This window comes from Haliotis rufescens, unplaced genomic scaffold, assembly GCF_023055435.1.
Source record: "Haliotis rufescens isolate VD_foot unplaced genomic scaffold, xgHalRufe1.0.p SCAF_19, whole genome shotgun sequence".
NCBI classification, from domain to species: domain Eukaryota; kingdom Metazoa; phylum Mollusca; class Gastropoda; order Lepetellida; family Haliotidae; genus Haliotis; species Haliotis rufescens.
Window position 1 is genome coordinate 16,038,271 of NW_025963879.1, and position 17,290 is coordinate 16,055,560.

The 17,290-nt window shown below is 41.6% G+C and overlaps 1 protein-coding gene across 1 annotated transcript; it reads right to left on the reverse strand.

The window, feature by feature from the left end:
* Positions 1 to 1,492: 1,492 nt before the first annotated feature.
* On the reverse strand, positions 1,493 to 16,067 carry LOC124137631 (multidrug and toxin extrusion protein 1-like). The gene is made up of 9 exons (XM_048398740.1): positions 15,970 to 16,067; positions 14,535 to 14,602; positions 13,584 to 13,692; positions 12,175 to 12,250; positions 11,179 to 11,248; positions 7,406 to 8,183; positions 6,777 to 6,871; positions 6,177 to 6,228; positions 1,493 to 3,253 (listed from the first exon to the last, which is right to left on the reverse strand). Exons 1-9 carry the CDS (start codon positions 16,019 to 16,021, stop codon positions 2,931 to 2,933), a joined length of 1,623 nt encoding a protein of 540 aa, XP_048254697.1. The 5' UTR covers positions 16,022 to 16,067; the 3' UTR covers positions 1,493 to 2,930.
* Between the last annotated feature and the right edge of the window lie 1,223 nt (positions 16,068 to 17,290).

A 17,290-nucleotide genomic window follows, 5' to 3' on the forward strand; every position in this document is an offset into this window, starting at 1 on the left:
TTTGTTCTATTAATTAAAATCAAGTATTCTATGTTTTCTCGTGACCTTGACCTTCATCGGAGGTTATCGAGAATCTCAAAATAAGTCCCACCCTTCTGATCTGTTTCGCCAAATCACGACAAAAATGCCCAGTTAACATTGTACACACGAGCCTTTTTAGCACGCTCAGTGACTTTGACCTTCAACGTCATCCAATCACCCGCGACAACATTATTTGTTGCAAATATGAATACTGGCAACACTTTCTGAATTAAACTGTTTACAACAATCAATGGATCCGGGGTAGAGCAGATCTTCAGTAACCCATGCTTGCCGTAAAAGGCGACTAACGGGATCGGGTGGTCAGGTTCGCTGACTTGGTTGATGCATGTCATCGTATTCTCATTTTCAACTGAATACTTCACACAAAAGTAACCACTATGATGGCGACCCGTGAATATCCGGATTAGAATTGGTCTTCAGCCACCCATGCTTGCTGTGAAAGGCGACTATGCTTGTCGTACGAGGCGACTAACGGGATCGGGTGGTCAGGTTCGCTGACTTGGTTGATGCATGTCAGTCACTGGATTGTCTGGTCCAGACTCGATTATTTACAGACCGCCGTCATATAGCTGGAATATTGCTGAGAGCGGCGTTAAACAACAAACAAACATTATGATGGCACATAGTAAACGCGTGTTAAAATCTTAAAAGGCAAGCATTTGTTATTTTCACATGATCAAAGTATATATTTCCATTAAGAATCACCTTATATAAAACTGTGTACGATTTTTGTCATGTACGAGATTACATACTTACTCCCACATTGGTATAGCGTGAAGCCCATTTCTGGTGTACCCCGCTGTGATATTGCGGGAATATTGCTGAAAGCGGTGTAAAACCCAACTCACTCACTCGCATACTAAACTGTGTACGAGTTTACAGAAATATCCGTGTACGAGGTCGTTTTGTGAACGACAACCCCGGGAGACGTATAGAAAATGACTAGTATTCATTCCAGTTTAGTCTATTGCTGGACATATTTAGTCGAGACTGTGTATATAGACTGTATCCCAATTCTTCATTTTGTCTACGTGATGTGCTTAATTATGATACCGGACAAAATTAAGTAACTTTGTGCGATCAACTCTCAACGGTTTCACATTCAAGATGTGACTGTTGAAGTTCTGTAGGTTTTAGGTGCGGTCGGGTATAGTGGTTAAAGCGTTCGCTCGTCACGCCGAAGACCAGGGTTCGATTCCCGACATGGGTACAATGTGTGAAGCCCATTTCTGGTGTCCCCCGCCGTGATATTGCTGGAATATTGCTAAAAGCGGCCTAAAACCATACTCACTCACTCACTCTTTAGGTTTTACGTTCACTGCAGATCAACAACATTCCAGCTATATGACGGCGGTTTGTAAATAATCGAGTCTGGACCAGACACTCCAGTGATTGACATCATGAGCATCGATCCACGCAACTGGGATGAGAAGACATGCATCAGCCAACAACCCATTTTGGAAGGATGTCATTTTACATTTGAATGAAGATATTATTACAACAAACCATTAATTCCTTAACCTTTTATCTATAAACTAAGTTCCATTAAGGATACCGAATACTTTATTGGACGACATGAAAATGGACTTTACTCTATGCAGATTGTATTCATGCAAGATGACAATCTTAAAAAAGTTTGAAATGATAAAATAGAGTATGACTTAAACTGCATAATCCTACTGTACATCAGATATATAAAATATGTACATGTATATTCGTATTTCGGCCATGAGACCAACAGCACAATATCATGTTTACAAGAAGTATTCATAGCACTTGGTATAATTCAATTCACTTATTTCCTCAGGAAGTTACTTTTAATAATTCATATTTATTTAACAAAAATAGCTAAACTTAGATTATTTTAGCATTTATGGTATTCATAATATTTACACATGTCTGAACATAGAAATAGAGTAAATATCTACTTCTTCCTTTAACATATAAAAAAATGCACTCAAACAACACGTGGAATTAAGTTTCTTGTTAATTTAAGCAATGGGCGGTCACATTGCCATGATATTAATATCACCATCTTTTGATATTCTAGTTTGATCTTCTACATGCAAATGTACAGAGTCCCAGTTGAATTTCAACCATTTATTAAACACCATAAAATTTAGACGTCACTTGCATATAGAAATGAAAAATCTATAGGATTAACTAAATTTACGGGTAAAAGAAAGTATACACTTGAAAATTGGATTTGACCAAATTATTACAAACGTTATCAAAACGTTACAATCTGAGAACAGTCGCCGAAACACGGCAAATGTAAGGTCCAAAACACAACTGTGATGTCCGTATGAAACACATCAATCATCTCTTGTTTGTTTCAAATTTAGCCTCCGTCAACATGAGTCTATACTTTCATTATCCCGTCATTCTGATTGGGACATTCCATCATTCTGATTGGAATAATCCGTCATTCTGATTGGGACATTCCGTCATTCTGATTGGAATATTCTGTCATTCTGATTGGGATATTCCGTCATTCTGATTGGGATAATCCGTCATTCTGATTTGGACATTCTGCCCTTCTGATTGGGATATTCCGTCATTCTGATTGGGATAATCCGTCATTCTGATTGGGATATTCCGTCATTCTGATTGGGATAATCCGTCATTCTGATTGGGACATTCCACCATTCTGATTGGGATATTCCGTCATTCTGATTGGGATAAAAGCTCTAAAATCAGCAAATTTTGCTACACCAATGCATTTAGTATGTCCCACACATACAATTGTTGAAATTCTCATTCATATAAATACTTCTGATAACTTAAATGATGATTAGTGCCGATTTTTCTCATTTCTTAATGCATAGCCCATGGGTCACCAATGGCCATTATCCCACACCGTCCTTCGGTTATAAACCTACATGCTTCTATTCCACAGTGATATTCCCTAGGTCTGTCTTGTCTGCCACATGTAGAGTTGTGAAGGGTTCAGTCTGATTGGCACCGGGAGTTTCCAAGGTATTCTGTGGCAGTCCAAGAACAGCGACGCTCTCCGGAAAATGCGAGTATCCCTGCATAGTCCTTACTATGATGCCAAAGGCAAGAATGCCAATAACAGAAAGTACTAATATTAGTCGGGACACAATTATTCTCTTCACGTTGACCCTTGACTCGTTGATACGGGCTGGATTTTCATCCGAGGAGTCTTCATCATCACTGGTACAGTCTTCTTGAATCAATGGAGAGTAGTCTGAAATGCACATAGATTATTAGCCGAGTGTTTCCTAGCAATAATATGATATATCAAGAAGACATATTGTATAATGCGTGTTTTTGTCACGAGCGTATTAAGGATATTTATTTCTCATATATATATATACACTATTCACGATCCGGAATCACACTTTTATCATTCATTTTTATCATATAATCAGTCTTCAGAAAACAGCGATAACCTTACGCGATATATTCATTTACTCAAGTAACTTTGAAAACCATACACCGCCTGAGTTTTGTTTGTTTGTTTGTTCTTTAACGCCGCACTCAGCAATATTCCAGCTATATGACGGCGGTCTGTAAGTAATCGAATCTGGACCAGACAATCCAGTGATTGATATCATGAGCATCGATCCACGCAATTGGGATCGATGACACGCATCAACCAAGTCAGCGTGCCTGACCACCCAATCCCGTTAGTCACCTTTTACGACAAGCATAGTCGCCTTTTACGACAAGCATGGGTTGCTGAAGACCTATTCTACCCCGGATCTTCACGGGTCACAACGCCTGAGTGAACCCCTTAATCATTATGTAGTGCCAAATGATTTATAGCCATGTTTCTTTCCGAAACTCTTGGGAACATGAGGCAATATTTGTCTTCCAGCAAAGGTTTCGAGTCGATATATGGAGCTTATTAAAAGTAGGCCCTGCTTGATCTCTTAATTTATCGGATCTTGATGTCAACTTTATCGGATTGGTTTAGCACATTACCATTATATATATGATAAATCTCTTCACCTGACGTGTCAGTTTGTTCGCCTATCAGTTATCTAGTTATCTTCGAGTGAGTATGGTTTTACGCCGCTTTTAGCAATATTCCAGCAACATCACGGCGGGGGACACCAGAAATGGGCTTCACACATTGTACCGATGTCGGGAATCGAACCCGGGTCTTCGGCGTGACGAGCGAACGCTTTAACCACCAGGCTACCCGACCGCCCGATAGTTATCTTCGAACCCGGAATCCTCACGCAGCCGTGTCACGCTAAATTGCTGACACTGTCGCAACAATGTTTACAGTGCCTTTGCATAAGAACACAGTTTCCATATAGGATATGCGGATATTCGGCAGTATTTATGCGACCCGACACGAATAAATTAATACTTTACCAAATGTATCGGGCGCAAGAATTTAGAATTAAGTACATAAATTAATTAATCACTCGTTCTTCGGATTTATATCGAAATAGCAGGCGTAGCATAACATCAACGTTGTATTGTGTGTTATTCTTTTAGGCAGGAGGCTATTTTTGTCAAACGTTTCGCTAACAACCAATCATGATAGGTAATTACTTTACAAATTAACCAAATGGTTATCAATAAAATACTAGGTAAAAGAAGGAGATTTTTTTTTAAAAGAGGACCTTGCGCCCTTTGTTGTTTAATGCCGCACAAATGGCAACAGTGTGGTTCAATAAGGTCCTCCACCGCTGCTAAGTCATCGTTCGAGTCGAAATGGGCTCTGGCTTGAATTTTCTTCAGGTTTGGGAACAGATGGAAGTCTCTTGGAGCCAGATCAGGAGAATAAGGTTGGTGCTGTAGGAGTTTAAAACCATACTCGTGTAGCCATGCCAATGACTGATTTGTGAACTGACGCGTTGCCCCCATGGAGGAGCCCACCTTTTCTCAGCTTCCCATGTCTCTAAGTCTTAATTTCATCACGTAACTGCCCCCAAAGTGCAACATAATATGCTCCGTCTATTGTCTGGCCTTTTGGAAGACAAGCCACCATGATGACACCCTCGGCATCCCAGAACACGGAAGCCGTATTTCTTCCAGCTGATGAGACAGTCTTTGCCTTGTTTGGTGGTTGTGGTGAAGTCGTCAAATGCGTCCTCTGTTTTGATTGTGGTTTGTGACTGAAAGTTGTGAACCCAGGTTTCATCCAGGTTGTCATAAATCGTTGCAAGAACCTTTATGGACCAGCTTCAAACAGAGCTAGATTATCACGAGACATGTTGTGCCTGAGACGCTTTTGATTACAGTCATGTCAGAAGATTTGGAACCCATCGAACTGATACTTTCTTCTTTGCCAAAGTTTCTGTGTATGGATTGTACTCCCGAGGAATGCCCCCTGAACTAGCAAAATGAAGGTCATCACCATATGGATTCTCTGGATCATTTCTGACGTTGTGGACGTCACAGGCCTTCCAGGACGAAGGTCGACACCAAGGCTCTCATCTCTTAACTACTGGCATAGGAAGGGTCATCCTTCCATGGTGATGTACTCATATATTCATGGATGACTTTTGGTGTTAAGCTCTTTTTGTGCAAGTACTTGATCAATTCACGTTCTTCAAGTTTGTCCATTTTTCAAATGTCACAGACTTGTCACAGCGAAACAATGTGCTCAATGGACACACGTTTTTATGGATATACCTCAATGGTTGGTTGGTTTGTTGTTTAACGCCGCACTCAGCAATATTCCAGCTATATGACGGCGGTCTGTAAATAATCGAGTCTGGACCAGACAATCCAGTGATTAATGTTATGAGCATCGATCCACGCAATTGGGATCGTTGACACGCATCAACCAAGTCAGCGAGCCTGACCACCCGATCCCGTTAGTCGCCTTTTACGACAAGCATAGTCGCCTTTTACGGCAAGCATGGGTTGCTGAAGACCTATTCTACCCGGAATCTCCACGGGTCCAATGACATCATGTAATGTCCACAACAAAAGATTTCACTATTATTCATTCTCAGAACTTGTCAAACTCAAAACACCCATAACGCCAACCCGCCAGAGTGTCTACAGTATATATCATGTTGTTTTGGTTTTCATGATGCCTAACCTAGATTGGTTTGAAAGAGCTAAAGCTACCAACATGACAGTATCACTTAAGTGTGGCTTGGTTCGGTACAGCTGCAAGTAAGGTCTCCAAGTAATCTTACCACCGCCATTCAACTCGGAGCAATTTCTGTTTGCGCCTGTACGTGCCTGGGCCTGAAGGATATAAGCAGCCGTTACCGTTTGTATACAACATGCATATCACTAGATACTACCAGGGGTCATTGTTTGTTTGTTGATTAACGCCGCGCTCGGCAATATATTCCAGCTACATGACGGCGGTCTGTGAATAATAGAGTCTGGACCAGACAATCCAGTGATTGATATCATGAGCATCGATCCATGCAATTAGGATATGATGACATGCATCAACCAAGTCAGCGAGCCTGACCACCCGATCCTGTTACGACAAGCTGGTGCTATCCTGCGTCACACTATCAGCAATTTTATTCAAGGTAAAATATTTTCAGTACAACTGCTCCTGGAAGTTGTTTATGCGATAACACCGACTTATACTACTACTACTACTACTACTACTACTACTACTACTACTACTACTACTACTACTACTACTACCACTACTACGACTACAGATACTACTGCTAAAACTACTAAACAATAATAATAATAATAAGTCAATGGAGTTATTAGGTGATTTTTAAGATGTGCAAAAAATAAAATATCAGCATCATGCAAGTTCTCACCAGGACTACTTCTTCCTTCCAGTCAATCTTGTTGAGTCTGACGAGGAAGCACACGCCTAAGGACGCAGTGGAGACACAATAGGCAATCCAAATACCTGAAATACAGCCAGGACGCTAAGCGAAGGTTGATATATGAGTGAATTAAAAATCAAGGCGATCCGGGATTCGAACCCACAGTCATAGGTCATGCACACAAAGAATGCGCGGAATAGACGAATTTGTTTGTTTGCCCACCTCATAATTCCTTTTCACAAAACCATAAAATAAAGACATTTTGATTAGTCAGTTTGTTGTTTAACGCCGCACACAACAATATTCCAGCTATATGACGGCGGCCTGTACATAATCGAGTCTGGACCTGACAATCCAGTGATTGACATGAAGAGCATCGATCCACGCAATTGGGACACAATGACATGCATCAACATGCAGTGATCGATATTGTGAGCAACGGTCCACGCCGTCGAGGTACGATGATACGCTATCAACCAAGTCACAAAGCCTGACCACCAGATCCAATTGGTCGCCTCTTACGACCAGCACAGGTTGTTGGGAACCCATTCTAACACGAATCCCCACGTGGCTTTTGATAACTTTGCGAGACAATGGCCAATAAGCAATAATCTTACCTGCAATGCCCAGCGATGTTAGAAACATTAAGGGGAGCCCCAGAGGCAGACAGATGGCATAGTATGCCAGGAAGGTGACACAAGCTCCAAACCGTTGGTGCCCAATACCTCTTACAACTCCGCCTAATACAGTCTGGAGGGGAAATATAATCATAAGGACAATATAGGAATAGTGAGTGAGTATGGCATAGTATGCCAGGAAGGTGACACAAGCTCCAAACCGTTGGTGCCCAATACCTCTTACAACTCCGCCTAATACAGTCTGGAGGGGAAATATAATCATAAGGACAATATAGGAATAGTGAGTGAGTATGGCATAGTATGCCAGGAAGGTGACACAAGCTCCAAACCGTTGGTGCCCAATACCTCTTACAACTCCGCCTAATACAGTCTGGAGGGGAAATATAATCATAAGGACAATATAGGAATAGTGAGTGAGTATGGCATAGTATGCCAGGAAGGTGACACAAGCTCCAAACCGTTGGTGCCCAATACCTCTTACAACTCCGCCTAATACAGTCTGGAGGGGAAATATAATCATAAGGACAATATAGGAATAGTGAGTGAGTATGGCATAGTATGCCAGGAAGGTGACACAAGCTCCAAACCGTTGGTGCCCAATACCTCTTACAACTCCGCCTAATACAGTCTGGAGGGGAAATATAATCATAAGGACAATATAGGAATAGTGAGTGAGTATGGCATAGTATGCCAGGAAGGTGACACAAGCTCCAAACCGTTGGTGCCCAATACCTCTTACAACTCCGCCTAATACAGTCTGGAGGGGAAATATAATCATAAGGACAATATAGGAATAGTGAGTGAGTATGGTTTAACGCCGCTTTTAGCAATATACCAGCAATATCACAGCGGGGGACACCAAAAACCCATGTTGGGATTTGAACCCGGGTCTTCAGCGTGACGAGCGAACGCTTTAACCACTAGGCTACCCGACGGCCCCCAATATAGGAATAAGGAAGAGAATATATGGATGTCAACTTCTTTATTGATGATCAGAATATATTCTCCTCCTTGTATTAATTATGTGTATCACTTCTAAATGCCTTTCAAAGACCTAATATAGGAATATCTAATATTACACAAAGGATCGGAATTGTCATAATACTGGAAAAAGTTCAATGTTCCAAATAAATATAAGAAATAATAACATAAAAAAACAAGATATACGAGTATCTATATCCAAATGAAAACAAAAACTCTCGAAAAGCTTACAAAAAGTTTTTTAAAACTGGAAGAAATTAAAGTTTAGATTATCTTGTTTATAAGTTAATGAGAGGCATTATTTATCAATGTTTGATGGTGATTAATGAACACATGCCCATGATATAGCTGGAATCGTACAATCGACTCTGCTTTTGGTAGAGATTTCTTCTGGATATGGAAAGAGCTTTGTCGCTTTAATTTACCATGTCCAATACCGATAAAGCTGAATGCGATTTATTACATTAAGTAATTTTTCATGTACACAATCTATGTTTTAAAATAAGTGGAGCTCGTTCAAGCCAGGGCTTGCATTAACTTTACTCAATGCGAGTTGAAGAATTTTTTGTTTGTTTTTTGTATTTGTTTTTTTAACGCCACACAGCGGTCTGCAAAATAATCGTGTCTAGACCAGACAATCCGCCGACTGAAATCATTAGCATCGATCTATGCAGTTGGGATACAAAGACATACATCAAACAAGTCAGCGAGCCTGGTCACACTATCACGTTATCCGCCTCTTAAAGACATGGAAAGGTACTTTGACCTGGAGAGCCAATATTACTGTTTGGAGAAGAATCAAAGCTTTGTTGCTTAAATTAAATCTACAAGGATGATTCTGAGGTATGATATATGTCGTGGTGACACGTCGTCTCATAGATACTACTAAAGTAGTCCTACTAAAGACCAATACTAACTCGGAGCTTCATGGGCGGAAGAAGAATTAAGTAAAACCTACATTTGATCACGGTGTTCATAAGTGTCCTGTTCCGTATTTATCGCAACCTTATGTACAGCCTCTTTCAATCAGTAACTGACAAATAGTTTGAGCGGTTAAAAACAAGCGACGAAAGCCTTTTCCTTGTCGTCAGAAATATCTGTCCAAGGCAGAGTATCTAGAGCATGAGTTTATGAATCCATGGTGATGATACCAGGTTTTAGCGAAAAGGTTAGCGTATCCTGCCCCACCAGAGCACATGTAACAAACACATGTAAAGGCAAGTCAATTGTTTATCTGAAAGACACAGGAACATATGGCACATGTCCTCCACATGTCTACCTTAACACTTTTTAAAATCTTTACTGAGGCTTTAATGTTGTAACCTTGATCAAACAACTTTTGAACCAAGAGTCATATGACGCTCTTTGGAATGTTGGTAGAAAGAGCATGCTTGATTGTACCTCAACAGTTTTGAAATGTTGACACCAAAGGATGGAACTGCAGATGTATTGCTCGACACGAAGGGAAAGTTGACCATTGAAAAGCTGAAGTCATCTCTCTTGCTAGACAGTCTTGTAAATATCTTTAAAGGTTTAAGAGGTTAAGAAAAAATAGCATATATAATCAAATTCTGGTTCTAACATGCGATATCGCTTGTGTGAGAGGCCCCTGAAAATCCGGGGTAGAATAGGTCTTCAGCAACCCATGCTGGCCGTAAAAGGCCACTATACTTGTCGTAAAAGGCTACTAATGGGATCGGGTGGTCAGGCTCGCTGACTTAATTGATGCATGTCATTGTGTCCCAATTGCGTGGATCGATGCTCATGATGTCAATCACTGGATTGTCAGGCCCAGACTCGATTATTTACAGACCGGCGTCATATAGCTGGAATATTGTTGAGTGCGGCGTTACACATCAAACAGACAAGCTTTGTGAGATCAAACTATACACCCCATACTGCACTACTCGTCACCTATTTATCGACTGGCATAAGCGTTAGCTTGAGGTTTACATGATCAAATCCAACACAAGTGATTCTATTTCTGACTACCCTTTGCCTCAAAACATATTGTCTTTCACTTCATTCCTTCTCTGGTCATTAACACTGGATTGTCTGGTCCAGACACGATGGTTTATTTTTTCAGCTGCTACAGCCTTTGTTGTCTACATTTCACTTTTGAGGTACACTCGAATATGCTCTTTCAATGAAGATTTCAAAGAGCGTCTCTTGACTGTTGCTCAACATTTGTCATCATACCTCCATGTCAGAATGAGATTAGATGTGATTGTACCACGTGAACTTGATAAAATACTATGTAACCCGCCAATGGGCAAGGCTGCACGTGAATTTCTGAGAGGCAGAATAAATTACGTGGAATAAAACCTAACGCGGGACCAGGGTTGCAACATTCAAGCCCTCAGAAAATATTCCATAAAGTTTTATGTTAGACGTGTGGAGGACATCTCCAAATTTGATGTATCAGTGACAAAAATTATGTTGTCCGTATTTTCACTTGTACAACGCGTTCCAGTGTTTTTTCAAGTGAACAATTGACTTGCCTTTGCAAGTGTTTGTGACTGATGTCACCTATCGGGCAGGATACGCTCACCTATTCGCGAACACCTGGTGCCATCACCTTTTGCTAGTGATTCATAAACACATGACATAGTCGGAATCATACAATCGACTGTGCTTTCAACAGAGATTTCTTATCATTAAAGAAAGCGTTTTGTAGCTTTTGGTTTCTCAGTTGTAGACGTGTATACAGATACTGTGTTATCCAAATGTAAGAATAAAAAACGTCATTAGTTTGATCCCAAAATACTTACAACTACATTTTTTATGCATAGGTAGATGGTCAGGATGGGCAGAACTTGCGTCACGAGATCAGCAACTTCACTGTAATGATAGTTATGACCTGATCGTGAGTAAGTGTGTCTATATTTACTTACACCGCTTTTAGATATATCACGAAGAGGACATGGTACGCTTGTGGGGGGTCGAACCCAGACCTTTGGCGTCAAGCGCCAAAACTGTAACCAATAGGCAACCCACCACTCCTGCAATCAAGAAGCCTTGTAACCATGTACATTAAGCATATACCTCCTTTGGTTAACGTAAATCTTGACTGAGTGAGCATGAGTTTTCGACGCTTGTAACTAGCTTCAAACATGGGGGCATTGAACCCGGGAGCTCGCTGTGACAAGCGAACGCTTAAACCACTATGCTACCCCCGACTTAATCATGAAGACATCATAGTTACACACGTAAGCGAATATTCAGTTAGTGAAATTAACATGTCGTTATGCTTTCCTGTTTACGTTTCTGAAACTCTTGACCCCTGAAGATCCGGGGTAGAATAGATCTTCAGCAACTCATGCTTGCCGTAAAAAGCGACTATGCCTGTCGTAAAAAGCGACTAATGGGATCGGGTGGTCAGGTTCGCTGACTTAGTTGATGCATGTCATTGTGTCCCAATTGCGTGGATCGATGCTCATGAGGTCAATCACTGGATTGTCTGGTCCAGACTCGATTATTTACAGATCGCCGTCATATAGCCGGAATATTGCTGAGTGTGGCGTTAAATAACAAAGAAACTACACCGCGAAAGAGGTATGACTATGAGATAGAGGAGTGAGAGGTTTAACGCCACTTTGAACAGGATTTTTGTTCATATCATGATGTCGGGTTGATGCAGGTCTTAAACCGTTACTACCCAGCACGGGAATGATGCTTACAAACATAGAAACATAATTCTGTAGAGGTATTAAGGCTACAAACATATGAATAACAAGTGGGGCCTTGGGCTATTGTACAATACTTACCTATCTTCTGTAAATGCATGAGCTATCACACTTCTAAATATTGTAAGTACCGAACCCGGCAATGCAGATGTGATTCCTGAAACAGAAACGATGATAAAACGTTGTTGTACCCAAAAGAATTCCACAAAATCTAAGACAGGTTCCTGGGATTCGAAGCCACGGATTGATATGGCCAGTAAAGGTTGTCACTAAGCTTTGTGGGTGTCCTATGAATGTGGCTAAAAGACATCAACGACTGACCACTTGGGAATACCCGTGGTCTGACTGATGAATCTCAACATACTCTTATCAATGCTTCTCTAACGCTTCACTAACACTTCTCCAACGCTTCTCTAATGCTTCTCTAGCACTTCGCTAACGCTTCACTAACACTTTTCTAACACTTAGCTGACGCTTCTCTAACGCTTCTCTAGCGCTTCTCTAGCACTTTTCTAGCACTTTTCTAACGCTTCTCTAGCACTTTTCTAACACTTAGCTGACACTTCTCTACCGCTTCTCTAACACTTCTCTAACACTTTTCTAGCACTTTGCTAACGCTTCTCTAGCACTTTGCTAACGCTTCTCTAAAGCTTCTCTAACACTTCTCTAGCGCTTCTCTAGCGCTTCTCTGGCCCTTCTCTAACGCTTCTCCAGCACTTCTCTAGCGCTTTTCTGTCGCTTCTCTAACGCTTCTCTGACACTCATCTGAAGCTTCTGGTGCCTCTTAATGCTTGCTTACGACACTGTCCAGTTATGAAAGAAACTTCAAAGAAGCCCAGTATATTCATCTTAGTAACATTTGTCACTAAAGAGGGTCGCCTAGTTCTGCATTTTAAGAAAAACCTTAAAAAGTATGTTTAAACGTATTATTTTTTTCAATTTCACCGACACTAGGTTTTTAAACCAATTAGACCGCCTCCGTGGTCTAGTGGTAGAGCGTCGGCTCGGAGTCAGTATACTGTGTCTGAGTGGAGTATTCATGTTAAACTGCGGCATGGTATCTCAGTGAGCTAGCACTATAAATCGGCATCAGTCCGGACCAGTACAAGCATCCAAAGAAACACACACACGTACATATATAAGTGCAATAATCTTGGACGCGACGTTAAACCCCATTTCACCTCACCTTTAAACCAATTACGTAGACCTAGCGGCAGGAGGGGCAGGACATGCTTACCCTTCTCACGATTACTTGGTGTCATCACTGATTTTCAGTGATCTATTCATATAATTTTCACCGCCTTTACGCTGCTACGGAATCTGTTTCGTCGGATAATGGTGACTGTTTATTCTCTGGCGTTGACGTTTCATGTTTAGTTAGTGTGATAATTCGACAATTTTACCACTTGAAATAGTACCGACCACATCAGAGTTTGTTTCTAATTACCAAAGTGCATGCAATTCACTATTGGAATAACACCTGATCTCACCTGACAGCACTATTGCAGCGGAGTAGGCTGTCTGACAAGCCACGTGGTCACCACTTCCAAGTAGATTGCCTATACGCATGCCAGCGGCCGTGGACATCCCATAGGACACCTACAATGAGGAATACTTTTCAGATTGTCCTTTTTATTCAGTATTCCCGATGTATCTAAAGAAATATGGCTGCAAACCATGCATTCGTACAGTTTCTAAAGTTATTTTAGTGTGTTAAAATCTATAATAAGAAAAACGTTAAAAGACCATAAAGAGATTATTATAGGAATAAAAATATGGGTTTTTTTAATATATGATATTTATGATACGGAATCATATGAGGGTAATACGTTTACTTCGGGTCTACGACTTCATAAATAAATAATTCTTGATTTAACTTTGTTTATCTAAACCCCATCTTATAAGCGAACTATACTCTTATTCAAATTAGCAATACCTTGGTATCTAAACAACTAATAGACACGTTGTACACACATTTGACATGATGATGATGGGACATTGAAACATGTCAGTGAGGTTAAGCTATAATATGGCGGCCTGTAAATAATCGCGTCCAAACCAGGCACATCAGTGACCGATGTAATGAGGACCCATTCACCAATTTTAATGTTCTGCTGAGAGTAAGTGAGTGAGTTGGGTTTAACGCCGCTTTTAACAGTATTCCAGTCATATCACGGCGTGTCAGCTTAATGTGGGAGGTGAGCCCGAAGTGATGCAGGTCTCAGACGTTTACCACTTCGGTGAAACCCACGAGCACGGGTATGGTGCTAACAAACCTAGAAACATAATCGGGGCGAACCGGGATTCGAACCCACAATCATAGGTTTCTGGCGTGTCCAAGGGACGCAACTCTGCACAGCGAATCGCGGCGCCTTAGACGACTTGGCCACCCGTGCCCCCTTCTGCTGGGAGATCAGTGGCTGTAAGTAGTATGAACCTACCATGTCGGACGTGGTGACAATTTGAAAGAGGACGGCCTGAGCTGCTAACTGTACCTTACCAAGATAACCTGGAAATGAAAGGACAAGTCTGTATACAAGACATTCATTGAAACACAACCATGTATCTAACACTGTCTGCTGCACCAGCAATACATGCACATTGACACACCACCAAGGTACAGTACCTACTAGTTATATATACGCCTAAACACAAAACCAGGGTACCGTACCTTCCAGTACTACATATATACTACATAGACACTTCCAAGGTACAGTACCTAACAATTACACATACACCTCGGCACACCACCAAGGTACAGTACCTAACAATTACACATACACCTCGGCACACCACCAAGGTACAGTACCTAACAATTACACATACACCTCGGCACACCACCAAGGTACAGTACCTAACAATTACACATACACCTCGGCACACCACCAAGGTACAGTACCTAACAATTACACATACACCTCGGCACACCACCAAGGTACAGTACCTAACAATTACACATACACCTCGGCACACCACCAAGACTCAGTACGTGCCAGTTATACATACACCTCGGCACACCACAAGGTTGTTGGTTGGTTGGTTTGTTGTTAACGCCGCACTCAGCAATATCCCAGCTATATGACGGCGGTCTGTAAATAATCGAGTCTGGACCAGACAATCCAGTGACTGATATCATGAGCATCGATCCACGCAATTGAGATACGATGACATGCATCAACCAAGTCAGCGAATCTGACCACCCGATCCCGTTAGTCGCCTCTTACGACAAACATAGTCGCCTTTTACGACAAGCATGGGTTGCTGAAGACCTATTCTACCCCGGATCTTGTCGGGTCCACACCACAAGGCACAGTACCTGCCATTAATACATACACCTCGACACACCAACAAGGTACAGTACCTTACAATTATACACACCCCTCGGCACACCACCAAGGTACAGTACCTAACAATTATACACACCCCTCGACACACCACCAAGGCTCAGTACCTGCCAGTTATACATACACCTCGACAGACCGCCTTACATTGGATACACAACCAAAGTACAGCACCACCCAGTACAATATAAACCTCGCCACAGCACATACCCGTCACAACAACGTACACATTCGCCACACCACATACTCGTCCCAACAACGTACACCTCGCCACACCACATACCCGTCCCAACAACGTACACCTCGCCACACCACATACCCGTCACAACAACGTACACCTCGCCACACCACATACCCGTCACAACAACGTACACCTCGCCACACCACATACCCGTCACAACAACGTACACCTCGTCACAGCACATACCCGTCACAACAACGAACACCTCGCCACACCACATACCCGTCACAACAACGTACACCTCGCCACACTACATAACCGTCACAACAACGTACACCTCGCCACACCACATACCCGTCAGTGCAACAATGAACTGGATACACCACCAAGACAGAGCGACCATCATGAAACCAGGAACCGCCAAACCGATGAAACGCCCCCATTCCAGCCAACACTTGGGCGACCAGCCTGAAGAATAATCATGTCCTAGGTACTATCTTAGACGTTCTTGCACAAAATGAACATTGGCTTGGATTTTATAGAAAAAATATGTTGTCCCAGAAAAAGCTTTAAAAAGATAATTACTAGTATTGTTGAAAAGAGAAAGAAATTATCAGCCACGAAAATACATTGTTGCAAGATGTTTTTTCATATAAAAAATATTTAGGCTCACAGCTTTAATTAAACAAATATCTAGTTTTGCAGGTGTAGCTGAAAAATGTCTAGTCACAATCTAAAATCCCTGCTTCCATCCCCTCCCCTAGATATCCAATGGTCCGCCCCTAAAGGCACTTTTATATAACTCGTTAAAATGACGATGTAGTTCACGAATAAATCTAATATTTGCGTTATATCATAACATAGACACCATCTATAACACATGCTTATGCTACAGTCGGAATCGTACAAAGGTCTCTTATATCATTTATATTTACATGGGGGCGATCGGGTAGCCTGGTGGTTAAAGCGTTCGCTCGTCACGCCGAAGACCCGGGTTTCGATTTCCGACATGGGTACAATGTGTAAGGCTCATTTCTGGTGTCCTCCGTCGTGATATTGCTGGAATATTGCTAAAAGCGGCGTAAAACCATGCTCACTCACTATATTTATATGGAATGAGTGAGTGAGTTGGGGTTAACGCCGCTTTTAACAGTATTCCAGTCACATCACGGTGTGTCAGCTTAATGTGGGAGGAAAGACCCAAGTGATGCAGGTCTTAGACGTTTACCACTTCGCCATAAGATGACACTTGTTACCCTGCCTGATACTCGGCATTCAAGGAGAAAAAACAAGGTCGGTTCATGGTCGGCTCGGCATTAGTATAATGCGTAGGATATCCATGTTAAACTGTTTCTCAGTGGTCTAACAATCTAAAACCGGCATAAAGCGGGACAAGTACAAGCAGCCATAGATCAAAGATCAGATGCAGCAGGGTGACAAGTCTGCTATTGAGTATTTAGATGCTTGTGGACACTTGCTTCGTCTGGGATAAATGAACTGTAAAAGTTATTAAATGTAAAGTGTACATTACCAAAAACTGTCACAAAGTGTTGTTACAAACTGTATAAAATTTATCAAATGTAAAGTGTCATTAAATGTCAAGTATAATATTAAAGTATCTATTTAAAGCTGCTTTGCTTTGTTTGTCAGATCTTATCTGGACTATTCCATTTTA

Bases quoted from the DNA above. Each gene is read 5' to 3' on its own strand.
- LOC124137631 (XM_048398740.1), bottom strand. From the start codon at position 16,021: ATGATGGTCGCTCTGTCTTGGTGGTGTATCCAGTTCATTGTTGCACTG. The intron at 12,251-13,583 runs GTGAGATCAGGT...TTTCTGTTTCAG, and splicing joins CGCTGCAATAGTGCTGTCAG to GAATCACATCTGCATTGCCG. The intron at 6,872-7,405 runs GTAAGATTATTG...GCTGTATTTCAG, and splicing joins AACATCGCTGGGCATTGCAG to GTATTTGGATTGCCTATTGT.